We start from the raw sequence: 15984 nt of genomic DNA, 5'->3' as shown, positions 1-15984 counted from the left end.
GTTGGACCGACGGGGCCGACGTCGGCATGTTTATTGGGACAACGCGCCAAAAATATCAACCGGCGGCGGGATTCGAGCCCCCCCCCCCAGTCGCCGACGTCGCCATGTTTACGCCAAAAGCATCAGCCGGCGATGGGATTCGAAACCCGTGTCATTTAAACGGGAGGTTTGTGCGCTAACCACTACACCACGCAGCCAGATATCGAATTTAGTTTGTTTTGTTGGGTTATGCCCTTTCGGTCTGACAAGACCATTTCAGAGCCGGAAGGATGATAGGATGGAGACATTGGTCTTCTTGGCGAGCACCCTGGTTCCAGTTCATATAGAGTCCCTGGTCCCATTGCTGTTACGTGACACTTATTGGAAAGGGCGACCCCACAATGGATTCATATAGCCACTCTTACACACCTGCACCAACGTTTCCCAAAGTGTCCCTTTGATAAGTGGCACTTTGGCAAAGTGACACTTGCCGACTGGCCTTTCTATATGAACTGGTGAGTTGCCGGGGCTGAGCCTGACCAAAGGGTAGGCCGAGCAGCCACCAAGCACTCACCGCACCCGGCTACGGGCGAGCTCGGCTTACGGGCAATCCCAAATGGGATAAAGTTTCCCGTCCAGTCCGGATCAGGGGGTTGCGGCGTGGAGGAAGATTTGAGTTTCCTGAGGATATTTTGAATACAGAAGCTCTTTATGAAACATGAAACATGTATTTTATATTATTTTAACGGTCGAAACAGCGGCCGATGTCGGTCCGACGTCACCCCGACGTCGGCCCGACGTCGGCTGGACCTCAGCAATAGATCTCGGTCCGACGTCGGCCCGACGTCGGCTGGACCTCGGCTGGACGTCGGTACATGCGGGCATATCCGACATCCAGCCGACGTCGTGCCGAGGTTGGACCGACGTCGGGCCGACGTCGGCATGCTGATGCCGAGTTGCCGACGTCACCCCGGCCGACGTCGGCATGTTTACTGGGTCCGCTTTTTTAAAATTTCCCCAAATTTCAAAAATATCTCAAGAAATCTAAATTTTGAGTTAGAAAATCCCTAGATCTAGAGATTTCTTACATGGTGTGTCAAAAGTGGAAATAGCCGGTGCGCCGTCTGGCAGCCCGGCAGCCCGCCGCCATAGGAAAATTCATGCTTTTTGTCGCTTTTTCGCTCCTTATGAATCACTTGATCTAATTAGAGCTTAACTACGAACGAGGCGGGTCACTTGGACGTATTCGGGAGCCGAATACGGTGTTTTGGAGCCAATACCTGGGAAACCCTACCCGCCCAATGCGAGTTTTTAAGAGTCTGCATGCCTAAATTAACGCTGAGCGCGGCCGTTTTCGGTCGGTTTTCCGCGACCTTGTGGCGAAATCGCCTTATTTATTTAACCAGGATGGGCTAATTCGCTTAACTAGGAATGAGGCGTTGAAGAGAATTATTCGAGGAATAGAGCTGTGCAAAAATATTTTTTGTATTGCTAAAACTGTATCCGCCATCGAACGATAAATATTGTTGACCCGTCAGAAACACATCCCCTGGAATGCATTTGGACTTGGCTGGATCTAATATTAGCGAGCATCTGCTAATGCAGTTTCTTGGCTTACACAGTACGCACACAAGCATACGTACTTCCTGCCCTTGTTTATTCCTCACTTGAATGAAAATTTTGCTATAATAACTATTCCAAGCAGTTAACAGGTTTTAGTGCAGTGCCAAGTCGGAACCGTTCAGCGCCGCCAGTCTCCCAGGCGGCGCGTAACGGCCGCCGCCGGCCGCCGCGCCGCCGCTCTGGCAGGGTGTTTGACTTCATATCCCTGTTGCTAGAAAAGTTGTGGACCGATTTACTTGATTCTTGCATGAAAAGATCCGCCATTCAATTCTTAGCAGATAAAGAAAATTTGACGTCCATTGCACGATCCGCTGCCCATATTGTGGTACTGCCATCTATGTATTGACAAGGCTGGCGAACTAAAGCCGGGCGGCTATTTCCACTTTTGACACACCATGATTTTGGAATTTTTGAGATAGCCATTTTGTTTGCCATACTTTTTATACCTATGGTCCAAATTTTGAGTCGCTTAGTTGTAACCCTGATTTTCTGCGATTTTTCTCCTTGAGCAACTTTTTCGACGAAAAATCGCCGAACATGACCTCAGTTTGACCTCTATAGCTCGTGACCTGAGATGACCTGGGACCTAATTTTTTCAGTTGTGTAAAATTGATGTCCGGAGAGGTACTGAAAGTTTCAAGTCGAAATTCGCAGCCGTTTCTGAATTATCTTTGAATAACCACAGGGAGGCCCTTTGCCCCCCCCCCCCCAACGGGTCGCGGGATATCGCATATCATTGGATTCGGCTGATCACCAGGAACACAATGACACCATTTTTAAGCTCTAGCGTCATTGTGTGCCAAGTTATTGGCAAAAACGTTATTTGACCTCAGTTGACCTCTTTTGACCTGACCCATGGTTAAGTACATACGCTAAATAAAAAAGCACCAAGTGACATGCTGTTAAGTACTGTGGTTTCAAAGCACAAAACTGAACAAAGCGGATATCTCCAGTATTTTCCGAATTGAATATTTTCCCATAGGCTTAACATTACGACGTAATGACCTCTAACTGACCTCAGGTCAGTGACATAAAAAAGCGAACTATATGTTATACAATTCGGTGAACTTAGCACATCCTGAAGGTTTGAAGGAAATCAGTCCAAAACCGTGAGTTGGACAGGTGCATAAAAAATGAAATTTGACCATGACCTTGTACCGGTTTTTTTGACCTGGTGACCTGCCCAAGGTCACCCGGACCTGAAATTTTCAGGTCATATGTAAAAAGGTTGCTCCATAGGCGCTTTACACTATCTTGGAAAAACCTTAGGGGGGTTGCATCAACCCCCCCCCCCTGACAGGGCGAGGGTTAAGTGCGCAACAATTATGTTCTTTGCGAGCCACTTCTATGAAACAGTTATGCCACATTTTTATATTTCTAAGATTTAATTCATGATCTAAAGCCAAGTAGAATTTTAAATCTCATTTCTTTGGGGAACATCTAGAGAAGATATGTTTACCTACCTTTGATTGGTTAGGTAGAAACTCTACAGCATTGTATACATATAACCTCGTTGTGCCGTTTCCGTCAGTTTTCGCCCGTCATCCGGTGCCTACGCTGATCGTCGGCCTGCTGGTGTCGGTGGGGCTGTCGGTGCCGGCCATCTACCTGGAGATCATCACCGACCCCACGGAGCTGTGGGCGGCGCCCACCAGCCGCTCCCGGCTCGAAAAGGACTACTACGACCAACAGTTCGGCCCTTTTTACAGAACCGAGATGCTCATCATCCGCGCTAAGGGCCTCGATCCGGTCAGTTCAGTGCTGCATCCTCTGTTTAATTCAATAGGTATAACTTGTATCCAGGAACAGATGCTACTTGTAAACGAGCGTGCAAGTAATAGGTAAATTCATTGACAGAAGAGCTAATCCGCTTGACCTTAGCGTTTAAATTGTCTCGATAATTGTTGTCACACAATGCATGCAGACTGCTTTGATTTAAACAGATTTCATATCCATGTTACGCTCTCGATGTTTTATCGAATTTCGCGGCCGACTGATGCGTTTGTTTCAGATTGACCACAATACCAGTTTGGGCATCCAGCACTTTGGACCTGCCTTCGACAGAGAGCTGCTCCGAGACGTTATGAGGCTGCAGAACCACATCTCAGACGAGGTCAGGCTTTGGCTTTAGGTTCTTAGATCAAACGAGCAGATTCGTATCTGCTAGTATTGTTATTCGCTAAGGTGCCCCAGGGGAAAACGATCGAAATAGATATAGATATTTCGCCCTAGTGGGCGAAAGCATAATGGACGTGCAATGCGCGCACTTAATGCATAATGAAGAGTGAGGACCGTCAAATATGTGCCATTGCTTTCTTTATAAACTCAAGACCTTTCACGTTCGCCCCTTTCCTTCCATTCAATGCCGCGGTTGCACTTGAATGTAAGCTCATGAATGGCCATTTTAGGATTTCTCCAATCGTCCCAGAAAGACTTGCGCGTTATATAACTTCAGCTGACCCACCGGTTATCTGTACTGCCCCGCAGATCACGGGCCAGTACAAGAATGAGACGGTGCGTTTGGAGGACATTTGTTTCCGTCCGATGCTGCCGGACATCACCCGATGCGCCACCCAGTCGGTGGGCGAGTACTTCCAGGACGACCCTGACAACCTCAACTACACGACAACCGACTCGGCCGGCTTCGAGGTCAACTACCTGGACCATGTGCGCTACTGCCTGCTCTCGCCCACCGAGCAGTTCGACTCGGCCTACAACTACTTGCCGTGCATGTCGACGTGGGGCGGCCCAAGCTTCCCGTACACTGCCGTCGGCGGTTTTCTGGAGCCGGGTCAGATGCTGGACGCGGACGTGCACTACCAGAACGCCACGGCGCTGCTGGTCACCTTCCTGGTGCACAACACGCAGGACCCTGAGCAGCTCGGCCGCGCCATGGCATGGGAGAAGGCGTGAGTGCGCTGGGCGGAACACGACCAGAGGCGTGAGTGCGCTGGGCGGGACACGACCAGAGACGGCTGTCGTGAGAGGTCACGCCGATGTATGCTTGGTATCTCGAGTTTGACTGTGGGTAAAATGTCGTCCAAGATATGTTGTTAAACTTTTTCATCTTTCCCGTCTAAGTAGAAGAAAATGTTATAGGATGTGAAATGAATGCATCCTTACTTTGAAATTGTTTAATGATTAGGTATGACAGCTTGCATACTTATTATTTCTAAGGTGCACGCTCGACTATGCTCTGTATATTTCGAATAGCATTGCTATAAGAAGTCCTTATACTACTCCTTGCATCTTAAATCTCAACGTTGTTCATTTTTGGTCTGATCACTGCCGGAACGACGGCAGGTTTTTGGACTATATGGTGAACTACGAACACCCGAACATGGATATAGCCTACTACACAGAGCGCTCCATCGAGGACGAGATCGCGCGCGAGTCCGAAACCGACACCGTCACCGTGCTCATCTCCTACATCATCATGTTCATCTACATCAGCATCGCACTCGGCCAGTACAACAGCTGCTCCAGCCTGCTGGTCAGTCCGCCTCCCACCGCCGACACGCAGGGCGCTGGAAATGCTGCGCTAGCTTTACTCTTGTTCAGTTCCAGGATGACTCGGTTTGAGGCTTGACGTTCAACATTATAATCCTGAATCTTTATGCTTAATGCTAGACGTTGGTCACCTTAGAACCACTGAACACGATGTGATTATTTATTTATCATTTTTTATTTCCATTAAATCGCATATTTCCACCTCCTTTTTTGCATTAAGCTTTATATAAGACCTAACTTCCTGTCCCCGCAGGTGGACAGTAAGGTGACACTCGCTCTGGGCGGCGTCATCATAGTCATCTTCTCCGTGCTGGCCTCGCTGGGCGTGTACGCGCTGATCGGCGTCGCCGGAACCCTGATCGTCATCGAGGTGATCCCGTTCCTTGTGCTGGCCGTCGGCGTGGACAACATCTTCATTCTGGTGCAGGCGTACCAGCGCGACAGCCGCCAGCCCGGCGAGAGCATCGAGGAGTTTGTCGGCCGCGTGGTGGGCCGCGTGGCGCCCTCCATGCTGCTCTCGGCCTCATCGGAATCCATCTGCTTCTTCCTCGGTCAGTGGCAGCCGAGTGGCCTCGGGAGAAGTAGCAGAAAGAGGTTACAAACGTGCACTCGCCTCTAACAAGTTTGCACGTAAGACGTTCCAGTACAACTACAAACGTTCAGTAGTTGGTTGCCAGCAGCGTAATAATCGATCAGTATTGATATTTACATCTAAAAATTGTTAGCAGACATTGCTGAAGTGTCCACACGAAGCATGTTATACTTATATCTAATAACTCATTATAGGTACTAGAGAGAATATGTCGTTCTGAATGGCTATTATTCTTAAAACACATGAACTCGGGTGGAAGATTACTATCAGGTAGCCTCCATGGCGTATAGTGAGTTATGGCGCCCAACGTGGGGCTTGTTTGCTTATCGACTGCTAAATGTCTGCATGATGCTCGATGATTGATGCAGATGCCAATGAGTGTCTGCCATTTGTATCGTATGTGACCGATGTCCTCGTGCCGTTTTTGACCGGCTTCCGAATTACGGCGCAGGGGCTCTGATCGACATGCCGGCGGTGCGCGTGTTCGCGCTGTTTGCCGGCCTCTCGTTGCTGTTCGACTTCCTGCTTCAAATCTCTTGCTTCGTGGCGCTGCTCACCCTGGACGCTAAAAGACAGGATGTGAGTTGTAGTAGAGAGGCTGGGGGCGCCCTTCATGAAACATACAGACCATAAACTTATCAAAGAAGTGATTTCGCTCAATACCTCAACTCGCAACCGAAAAGATAATGCTTTTAGCTTTGGTCAAAAACAGCATTTATTGTGGAATGCATACAACTTTCGTTACAATTTTATGGATCCACTTTGTGGCATGCACCTCGTCTCCAAAGCACTGCTTTTGACCATCCCTCCGCTGAACTCCGCTCTACCCTCCCACTGCTAATCTATTCTTTCCAACGGCGCCAGGCCAACCGGTTCGATATTGTGTGCTGCGTGCGCGCTTCCAAGAAGCCGGAGACTCCCCAGGAGCCCATCTTGTACCGAGTGTTCAACGGCTTCTACGCACCGGCGCTGATGAACACGGGTGCGCGCGGCGTTGTGCTGCTTGTGTTCCTCGGCTGGTTGTGCTCCAGTTTCGCCGTGGTGCCCTACATCGACGTCGGACTGGACCAGGAGCTCTCTATGCCGCTCGACTCGTATATGCTCAAAGTGTTTAAGGTGAGAGATGATAGGTTGAATTGGGGCATGGGATTGTGAGATCGATGAGAAAGCGGCGGTTCACGATCCTTCCTCACTGTTCTGAACTCATCAATATCACAAAAAAATAGTTAGGCATGATATGGATAACTAACGGCTCGGTATCAAAGCATACCTACTAATCGCCAACACGGCCGCTTTGTCCCCCAAGTCACGCCTTCTTTGGAAGCAAACTAGCCGGCGGCATCCTGTTTTCAGTCTGACCGTTCGCTGTTCCGTTCGTCCATGCAGTACCAGCAGGATTATCTCAGTGTCGGCCCGCCCGTCTACTTTGTGATCCGGGACGGCGTCAACTACTCCGAGACGACCGTGCAAAACCGCATATGTTCCACCGTCAACTGTGATAGCAATTCGATCGGCACTCAGATCACCCTGGCAGCTCAACAGCCCGCCAGGTCAGTCAACGCCAACTGCCAGGCCAGTGACTCGCGCCAGCAGCCTACCAGGCCAGTGTCCTGGGTCGGCAGCCGGCCAGGTCAATTACGGGGGCTAGCGTCCCGCCAGTTCAGTCGACGGTGGTCAGTGTTCAAGTATAAATGACCCCCTTCACTATGCAATGCTTGCCGAAGTTTGCCTGAGTAATTTATAAATTGAGACCAAAATGCTTTCCATAGGTCCCTATTTCTGAACCTTATCCATAAAGATCCGTAGATCACTTTAATGAGCAACGTTTTTCTTCATTACATTATGAGCGGTAGCCTGTAAGTGCCACGCATTCACTTTTTATTTAAAGATTGACTCCGTCGTTCCTCGGGCTGTCATCTTGTCAACGACGCTATGAAATAAATAAAATGAAAACTTTTTATTATCTCCAGAACGTACGTAGCCACGGCCGGCAGTAACTGGATCGACGACTACTTTGACTGGTGCATTTACGGCTACAACGAGGGCGTCTCCAACTACGCCGGCTGCTGCTGGGAGAACATGACTGGCGGCGCCTTCTGTCCCTCGTACAGTGAGTCACCAGACCGCATCGTGCGCGCCGCGAGCTGCAGCCGACCGCTGCAGATAGTAGCATGATAGAGAAACGTGGGCACCGAACGTTTACCGTTACCGTAATATTGGGATAGGCACTTGTCAGCATGGCCTTTTCATGTAGGTAAAAGCTGTTAAATATTTTCCCGCACATACTATGCATTACTTTGACCTATAGGTTACCTGATCTTATATTAGGCAACTATGTCACGATAATAGAGATTATCTTTAAAGGAAAATAGTCCTTTTTCGAAACAAGTCCTAGAGTCGATAGCTGAGCGACAACGCTACCTCTAAGCGCTAATAAACGCGTTGGGCGATGGAAAAGTGCGAAAAGTTCGGAAATAATGTATCTGCGATCATTTCGATTTTCAGCGTCAGTGACCATTTAAGCAAGGTCCAGGTTAGTGACCTCTCGCATGTCAAGGTTACTGACGTATTTGTCTTACAGACATTTGCCCTTTGAAGGCCATATCCACCAGATAGCACCTAGAACCTAACATACCAGTAAAACACCTTTCGTTACGGTCCAAGCTCCATAGTGAGGCGGACATACGAATTTACGAGAGTTTAGCGACGACATGTTTCACCTAATTGTCTAGTAATGGGTACCATTAGGTAGGCCATACAATTTTCTCTAGCATCTCACCGTAGATGCAGTAAAAAGTGTTTTACTTTCAATGCATATACCAAAGAAACATGATATGTAATCATCGATGACGCGACATAATCCTGCTTTATTGGGGTTAGCGGTGAAGTCTGTGATGCCATCACAATGAAAATAGCCTAGTTTTGTAGAGCATCAAGTTTTGATTCAATATCGACTCTCCCCAGTCTATTTTCAATTATAAATAAGCCTTTTATTGCGCTGCAAAGTCAAAACTAAGCCCGAAATGGTGCCGACGGCGGCCGTTAACAGGGTCCCCTATGGTAAACAGGTTAGTTCACATTCCCGCCGCTATGCGGGCGGCGGCGGCGCCACCTGTCCTCGTGTCCGCATTGGACCGTAACGTTGGGCGAAGAGCCAGCGAGCGAGATAGTGAGCCCTGCACGTGCGGAAGGGCGAGAGGGTACTTCCAACGGGGCTTGTGCAAAGCACCCTTCTAACCGGTCGCTAGCGGTGTACCAAATTTGAACCCGATCGGCCCAGCCGTTCCTGAGATCTGGAAGCGGCATTCTGCACGTGCGCACGTGCAAACGGGGTCCAAACTGACTTTTGCAAGGGACCCTACTAACCGGTCCCCAACCGTGTACCAAATTTGAGCGCAATCGGCCCAACCGTTCTCGAGATCTGGAAGCGCCCCCTGCACGTGCGCACGTGCAGTAGCACCCTAACCGCAACACATGGGAATGCATTGCCTGGTGGGTGCCTACCTGTATGCCAAGTTTCAGCGAAATCGCCCCAGTAATTACCGAGTTATTGAAATGGGAACAAATTTGGCACCTCTTCTTTTTGTATTATGCACGTGCAGTGGGAGTCACTCACATAGATTTAAGAGTATCCGACCTTTGGTAGAAGCGATGCAGCTACCCTACAAAAATTACCGCGAGACAATCGCCCAAGCGGCTGCTGAGATATGAGCCTCTCAAAATCACGACTTTTGCAAAACAGCCTGAACACCCTTGACTTTTCACGTGGCACGTGCCACGATGGTCACTGAGTTGTATCAAAAGTAGTCAATTACGAGGTAGAAGGGATGGGGCTACCCAACAAAAAAGACCGCAGGCCAATCGGTCTTTTTTTGGGAAGCCCCATCCCTTCTACCCCGTAATTGACTACGGGCGGGCCGGGCCGGGCCGGGCCGGGCCGGCCCGGCCTGTAACGCTTTTGAGAGGCTTATATCTCAGCAACCGCTGGACCGATTGGCCTGCGGTCTTTTTTTGCTGGGTAGCCCCATCCCTTCTACCCCGTAATTGACTACTTTTCATACACCTCATTGACCGTCGTGGCACGTGCCACGTGAAAAGTCAAGGGTGTTCCAGCTGGTTTGGAAAAGTAGTGATTTTGAGAGGCCCATATCTCAGCAGCCGCTTGGGCGATTGTCTTGCGGTAATTTTGGTAGGGTAGCTGCATCCCTTCTACCAAAGGTCGGATACTCTTGATCTATGTCAGTGACCCCCCACTGCATGTGCAAAATGCAACAAGAAGAGGTGCCGAATTTGTTCCCATTTCAATTGCTCGGTAATTACTGGGGCGATTTCGGTGAAACTTGGCATACAGGTAGACACGCACCAGGCAATGCATTCCCATGTGTTGCGGTTAGGGTGCTACTGCTCGTGCGCACGTGCAGGGGATGCTCCCAGATCTCGAGAACGGCTGGGCCAATTGCACTCAAATTTGGTACAAGGTTGGGGACCAGTTAGTAGGGTGCCGTGCAAGAGTCAGTTTGGACCCCGGTTGCACGTGCGTACGTGCAGAATGCCGCTTCCAGATCTCAGGAACGGCTGGGCCGATTGTGTTTAAATTTGGCACACCGCTAGCGACCGGTTAGAAGGGTGCTTTGCACAAGCCCGTTGGAAGTACCCTCTCACCTTTCCGCACGTGCAGGGCTCACTATCTCGCCTTCGCCCAAAAGGCGTTTTACTGGTACAATAATTACGAGCGAGCGAGCGCAGCGAGCGAAGCGAGTCTTTTCAATATAACGGAAAAAATCTCAGTATGAGCGGCCCGGCCCGGCCCAGCCCGGCCTGTAACGCTTTTGAGAGGCTTATATCTCAGCAACCGCTAGACCGATTGGCCTGGGGTCTTTTTTGCTGGGTAGCCCCATCCCTTCTACCCCGTAAGTGACTACTTTTGATACATCACAGTGACCGTCATGGCACGTGCCACGTGAAAAGTCAAGGGTGTTCAAGCTGTTTTGCAAAAGTAGCGATTTTGATAGGCTAATATCTCAGCAGCCGCTTGGGCGATTGTCTTGCGGTAATTTTTGTAGGATAGCTGCATCTCTTCTACCAAAGGTCGGATACTCTTGATCTATGTGAGTGACCCCCATTGCACGTGCAAAATACACAAGGAAAAGATGCCAAGTTTGTTCCCGTTTCAATAACTCGGTAATTACTGGGGCGATTTCGATGAAACTTGGCATACAGGTAGGCACCCACCAGGCAATGTATTCCCATGTGTTGCGGTTAAAGGGACCCTCCCACCTTCAAAAAAGTTAATGAACTGGCATGAAAGTGATGTCGCTCGGTTCAGAAAGAGCAAAAACGAATATCTACCAAATTTCATCGAAAAATATTCACCGGTTTTCAAGATATTAGACTTTTACTTTTGTTTACTTTTTGGGATCTCCGCTGTTCCTAGCGACTTTATTTGAAAGTGCGGCATTTGTTGCGCGCAAAGCAGCATATACCACCGCGTGCTACAAAACGTTTTAGTCAAACATTTAACGGACGTTCGATTGCCTGATGACGTCATCAGATTCCCGTAATGGTTAAGAGATAGGGACCACGCTGGTCCCACCCTGCAAGTAAAGGGAAGAAATTTCTTGAACACCATAAAGCTGCGGGGGTTGCGACCAGGATAAATGGTGGTTTCTGAGCCTGGCCGCAAACTTGGCTATCTCAACTCAAAACTAATGTTAAGGTGGGATGGTCCCTTTAAGGTGCTACTGCACGTGCGCACGTGCAGGGGGCGCTTCCAGATCTCGAGAACGGCTGGGCCGATTGCGCTCCAATTTGGTACACGGTTGGAGACCAGTTAGTAGGGTGCCGTGCAAAAGTCACTTTGGGCCTCGTTCGGACGTGCGCACGTGCAGAATGCCGCTTCCAGATCTCAGGAACGGCTGGGCCGATTGCGTTCAAATTTGGCACACCGCAAGCGACCTGTTAGAAGGGTGCTTTGCACAAGCCCGTTGGAAGTACCTTCTCGCCCTTCCGCACGTGCAGGGCTCACTATCTCGCTCGCTCGTTCCATGGGTGGAGCTTTTCCAAGAAAGTTGGTGGGACAAAAAGTTGTCAAGCCTACAATGTCCGATTGTTAAATTAGATAAAATACAACAATGAATCACTTTTTTGATTACAGAGATGCTATTTTGCATTACACAGACATTTCGAAGCTCCTCAATGCAAAAAAAAAAAACATTGGTTTGCTAAGCAGTAAAGTCCTGCAAATCATGGTGGGGCAAAATGGCAAGTTGGTGGGGCAAGTGAATAGGAAGCTCCACCCCTGGCTCGTTCTTCGCCCAAAAGGCGTTTTACTGGTTCTTAACTGGATCGCAGTTCGTTAGTCGCTAGAAGGTACACTGAAAACAGGGCGTGACACGTTTGGACCCTTGTCATTATTTCCGTTCACAGCAATCGACTACAGCACCTGCCAGCCGTGTGCCATGACGTTCAACGACGACTACAGTCGGCCGGACCAGGAGGCATTCTCAAAATACATCGACTTCTTCCTCAACGACAACCCCGGAATGAACTGCCCCAAGGGAGGGCATGCCGCCTATCACGACGTAAGGCCAGCGTAAGCCCGGGTGATATCTCCACTATGAATTGCTTCTGTGTAAATACATAGACGTACCATGCATAATGGAGCTAGATAGCAGAAGTGGGATATCATCTAGCAACGTTAATTAACCTGCGCCCCACTGGGGTCTGTGTATAACACGCCCTACTGGGGGGGGGGGGGGGCTATTCATAGCCCCCTCCTAACTCCGAAACTACTGGACCGATCGTCAAAATTCAAACAGCATCTGATAGCCCCGGAAAAAACTGTAGAATGAAACCTAGTTTTATTGACCTCGAGGTCACCGATAACGTCACAGGTCAGGTCAAAGTAAAAACTATCGATATTTGGCTTGTTCACTTTTTGGGCTCTGGCTGCCGCCTTACAAGTCAGGTCAGGCTGATTTTTGGTTTACACACTCGTGATCAGATGCTTTAGATACCCTGAGTGTACCAAACTTGTAGGTACTTTAATTTTCAGGTCAGGGTAAGGTCATCATAGGTCACGGAAATCTTATGTCATAAGTCGGTCACGTGGCACATGTTTCATGGTCCATTTAGACCATATATTTTGATTTCGGTGTCGCCTGTGTCATTTGAGGCCATTTTCATCTGAATAAAGCTGAGGTTAGGTCACTTTCAGGTCAAAAAAGGTCAAATTTCAAAGTTGAAATTTTTCACCAAAACATGTTTATCGGATGCAGTTTGAGCTCAGGAACACGATGGTGCTATTTATATTGGTGTACGATGTCAAAAACGTACTGAAAAAATGATTTGAAAAATATAATTGTGATTTTTTTGCAATAATGCGTATAACTTGGTCATTTTTGAAGATCTTTAGCTAAACCGTGCTAGAGTAAGTCATAACCATGTGTTCTATCACATATATTTCGGCTGTTTTCGAAAGTCAAAAACGTTTTGAAAAAATATAGGGGAAGCGGGGGTAACACCGCCACTGTGGGAAACACCGCCACCCCATCTAGCGGCGAAAGTATGAAATGTGAAGTGTAAAAATCCGTTATTTCCTATTGACCGCACGCAGGTAAGCGTCTTCTGATTTGTGTTCCGGTGTTTCAGTGTAATCGAAGCTCAATGTGGGCATTTAAAAAAAAAATGCACATTCTCTTATAAAAATTCGATGAGTTGGGAGCACTTTTGAATGTCTTTAAGTAGAGACTCATTTTGATTTACTTGATTACATCGAAAAATAACTGATCGGCTTTGTCCAGTAAGATAAGTTTGCTTGAACCGTGTAGTACATTCTTACCGCTGGCGATTTTTGCTTGTGATCACTTATTGGGGAACACCGCCATCCCGTGGCGGTGTTACCCCAATTGAGGTTGCGGTGTTTCCTGTTTGTAGCGTGATAAGTGATGAAACTCCAAAGACACGCTTTATTTATGTTCGTAGATGTTCCTAAGTCGGGAATAAGCAGCTTATTTGATTTTTTACTTTATATTTTTCATGCATCCCGACCAAGCACTTGCCAGCTGTATAAAACTGGCAAACAGCTGATGAACCTATACCTATTTAGGTGTCCATTACCGATTATTTGCGAAAATTACCACTTACCGACAGGAAACTCATCGCACACGATCTCTGAACAATTAAAAGCTTTCGTAGGAATGGGTTGGTTAACATCAACACCGGTGGCGGGGTTACCCACACAATTTGTAGGCAGCAAATATGCAAGGTATTTTCAAAAGTCGTGATACATTAAAACCTTTTAGGAGCATGCCTTAAATAAGTACCTAAAACACGTGAGAAAATGTTTAAATATTGTAACCAAAACAATAACTACCAAGAGACTTCACACATATTCTCTCATTTTGGCGAAAAGCTTAGGGGGGCGGTGTTACCCCCGCTTCCCCTAGAAATTTAAATTTTGAATTTTATTATATATAATTTTCATAATTTTCAAAACTTTGAAAATCCGAGATAACAGTTTGATAGCGCAGTCTATTTTGAGTCCTCTCATGCAAAGAAATTAGATCTAGCTTAAAAACTGAGCTCTTGAGAGCGATTGCCGTGGTTCAATGTTTTGCGTCGAAATCGGCCGAACATGACGTCACTCTGACGTCATTTCCGGCCGATCTATGGTAGCTACGAAGTTCATATTTTGACATGAGCCGTCAAATTAATGCAGCCGAAGGTACTGCAAGTTTGGTGTCGATACGTTAAGCGGTTTGGAAGTTATTGCAGAAAGACGGGAGGGGGCTATGAATAATAGCCCCCCCCCCCCCCCCGCCCCCCAGTGGGGCGCGGGTTAAGAACATACATGTATACGAGTTAATTAAGAAGCAAGAACTTTAAAGCCTTTATCTGATAAAGGCTGATGAAAAATGAATGATAAAGTTTATCATTCATTTTTCATCGTTCTTCAGCCGACATCTAAGGGTCCAGCCGCAACAGGCAGTAGGAAGTAGACGAATGTTGTGCAATTAGTTATTAAAAATCTATGTTTTCTTCGTATGCCGTTATGCTTGCCATGCGGTCGTTTGTCGGTGTCGCCGGCCTCGGCCGTATGTCTGTCATAATAGTCTGTCACTGGGTGGGCCGCGCTCGGCAGGCGGTGGTGACGACTCGCCTGGAGGACGGCTCCACGCACATCGGCGCCTCCTACTTCATGGCCTACCACACCATCCTCAAGGTGTCGCAGGACTTTTACGGCGCTCTCGAGTGGGCCAGGAAGATCACCGACAAGATGACCGAGGCGCTGAACGCCGTTACCGGAGGCACCGACCCGCAGCAGGTGTTCCCCTACAGGTGATAACGGCACGTGTGCCCCTACAAATATTACCCTACAGGGACCCCAGTTGGTATTTCATTTTATGTACGAAAAGCGGTAACTTGTTTAAAAATGTCACCCATTTCGGGGCTGTTTGATTTCAAGCGAAACGCTTAAAAAATAAACTAAAAAGTTAAAACAAATAACTTTTATTTATTTTTCGTGATTCATTAACGCCTTTTATTTTCATCTGTCCTCACAAAATATCAGAACCAGGCGATGCTGGCTGGCGTTGCTGTTGCCTTCGTCAGTGCACCACCGCGCCAATGACTGCCACCCGTGTCCGACGGTCCACCGACAATCCCCCTGCGCTGAAATCTCTACCTACGATATCAACTAACGGGTAGTACCTGACCATGTGGTCTGACGTATTACAGCGTGTTCTACGTGTACTACGAGCCTACCTAACCCTGTGGTCTGACGCATTACAGCGTGTTCTACGTGTACTACGAGCAGTACCTGACCATGTGGCCGGACGTGATGCGCTCGCTGGGCATCTCCGTGGCCACCATTTTCGTGGTGACGTTCCTGCTGATGGGTCTGGATCTGCACTCGGCGCTCATCGTACTCGTCATGATTGTCATGATCATCACCAACCTGGGTGGCATCATGTACTGGTGGGACATCTCGCTCAACGCCGTCTCGCTCGTCAACCTCATCATGGTGAGGCTGCAGGGCCAGAGGGGTATAATGTCCTGCTCCTGAGGCTGCAGGGCCAGAGGGGTCCTGCTCCTGAGGCTGCAGGGCCAGAGGGATATAAATAGGGCCCTGCAGCCTCAGGACATTATATCATATAATGTCCTGAGGCTGCAGGGCCCTAGCCGGGAGGGATACTGTCGAGACATAATCTAGGTAATGGACGGGGTCCTTAAATGTCTCCCGGCGGCTGAGGCCAAATAGGTATGAATTATTATTGCAG

The 15984-nt window shown here is 48.4% G+C and overlaps 1 protein-coding gene across 1 annotated transcript in view; it reads left to right on the top strand.

The window, feature by feature from the left end:
* The window catches only part of LOC122383709 (NPC intracellular cholesterol transporter 1-like), a 55637-nt gene that overhangs the window by 37113 nt on the left and 2540 nt on the right, over nt 1–15984 (top strand). The window contains exons 9-20 of the mRNA XM_043370409.1: nt 3134–3351; nt 3614–3715; nt 4090–4511; nt 4906–5095; nt 5366–5663; nt 6156–6283; nt 6569–6820; nt 7091–7254; nt 7675–7814; nt 12131–12285; nt 14847–15043; nt 15497–15728. Of these exons, the coding sequence (XP_043226344.1) occupies nt 3134–3351; nt 3614–3715; nt 4090–4511; nt 4906–5095; nt 5366–5663; nt 6156–6283; nt 6569–6820; nt 7091–7254; nt 7675–7814; nt 12131–12285; nt 14847–15043; nt 15497–15728 (2498 nt within the window). The remainder of the gene's footprint in view (nt 1–3133; nt 3352–3613; nt 3716–4089; nt 4512–4905; nt 5096–5365; nt 5664–6155; nt 6284–6568; nt 6821–7090; nt 7255–7674; nt 7815–12130; nt 12286–14846; nt 15044–15496; nt 15729–15984) is intronic.

This window comes from Amphibalanus amphitrite, unplaced genomic scaffold (genome assembly GCF_019059575.1).
Source record: "Amphibalanus amphitrite isolate SeventyFive unplaced genomic scaffold, NRLGWU_Aamphi_draft 000170F_arrow, whole genome shotgun sequence".
NCBI lineage: Eukaryota > Metazoa > Arthropoda > Thecostraca > Balanomorpha > Balanidae > Amphibalanus > Amphibalanus amphitrite.
The sequence above is the reverse complement of the archived record's forward strand: the minus strand, read 5'-3'. Positions and strand labels throughout refer to the sequence as shown.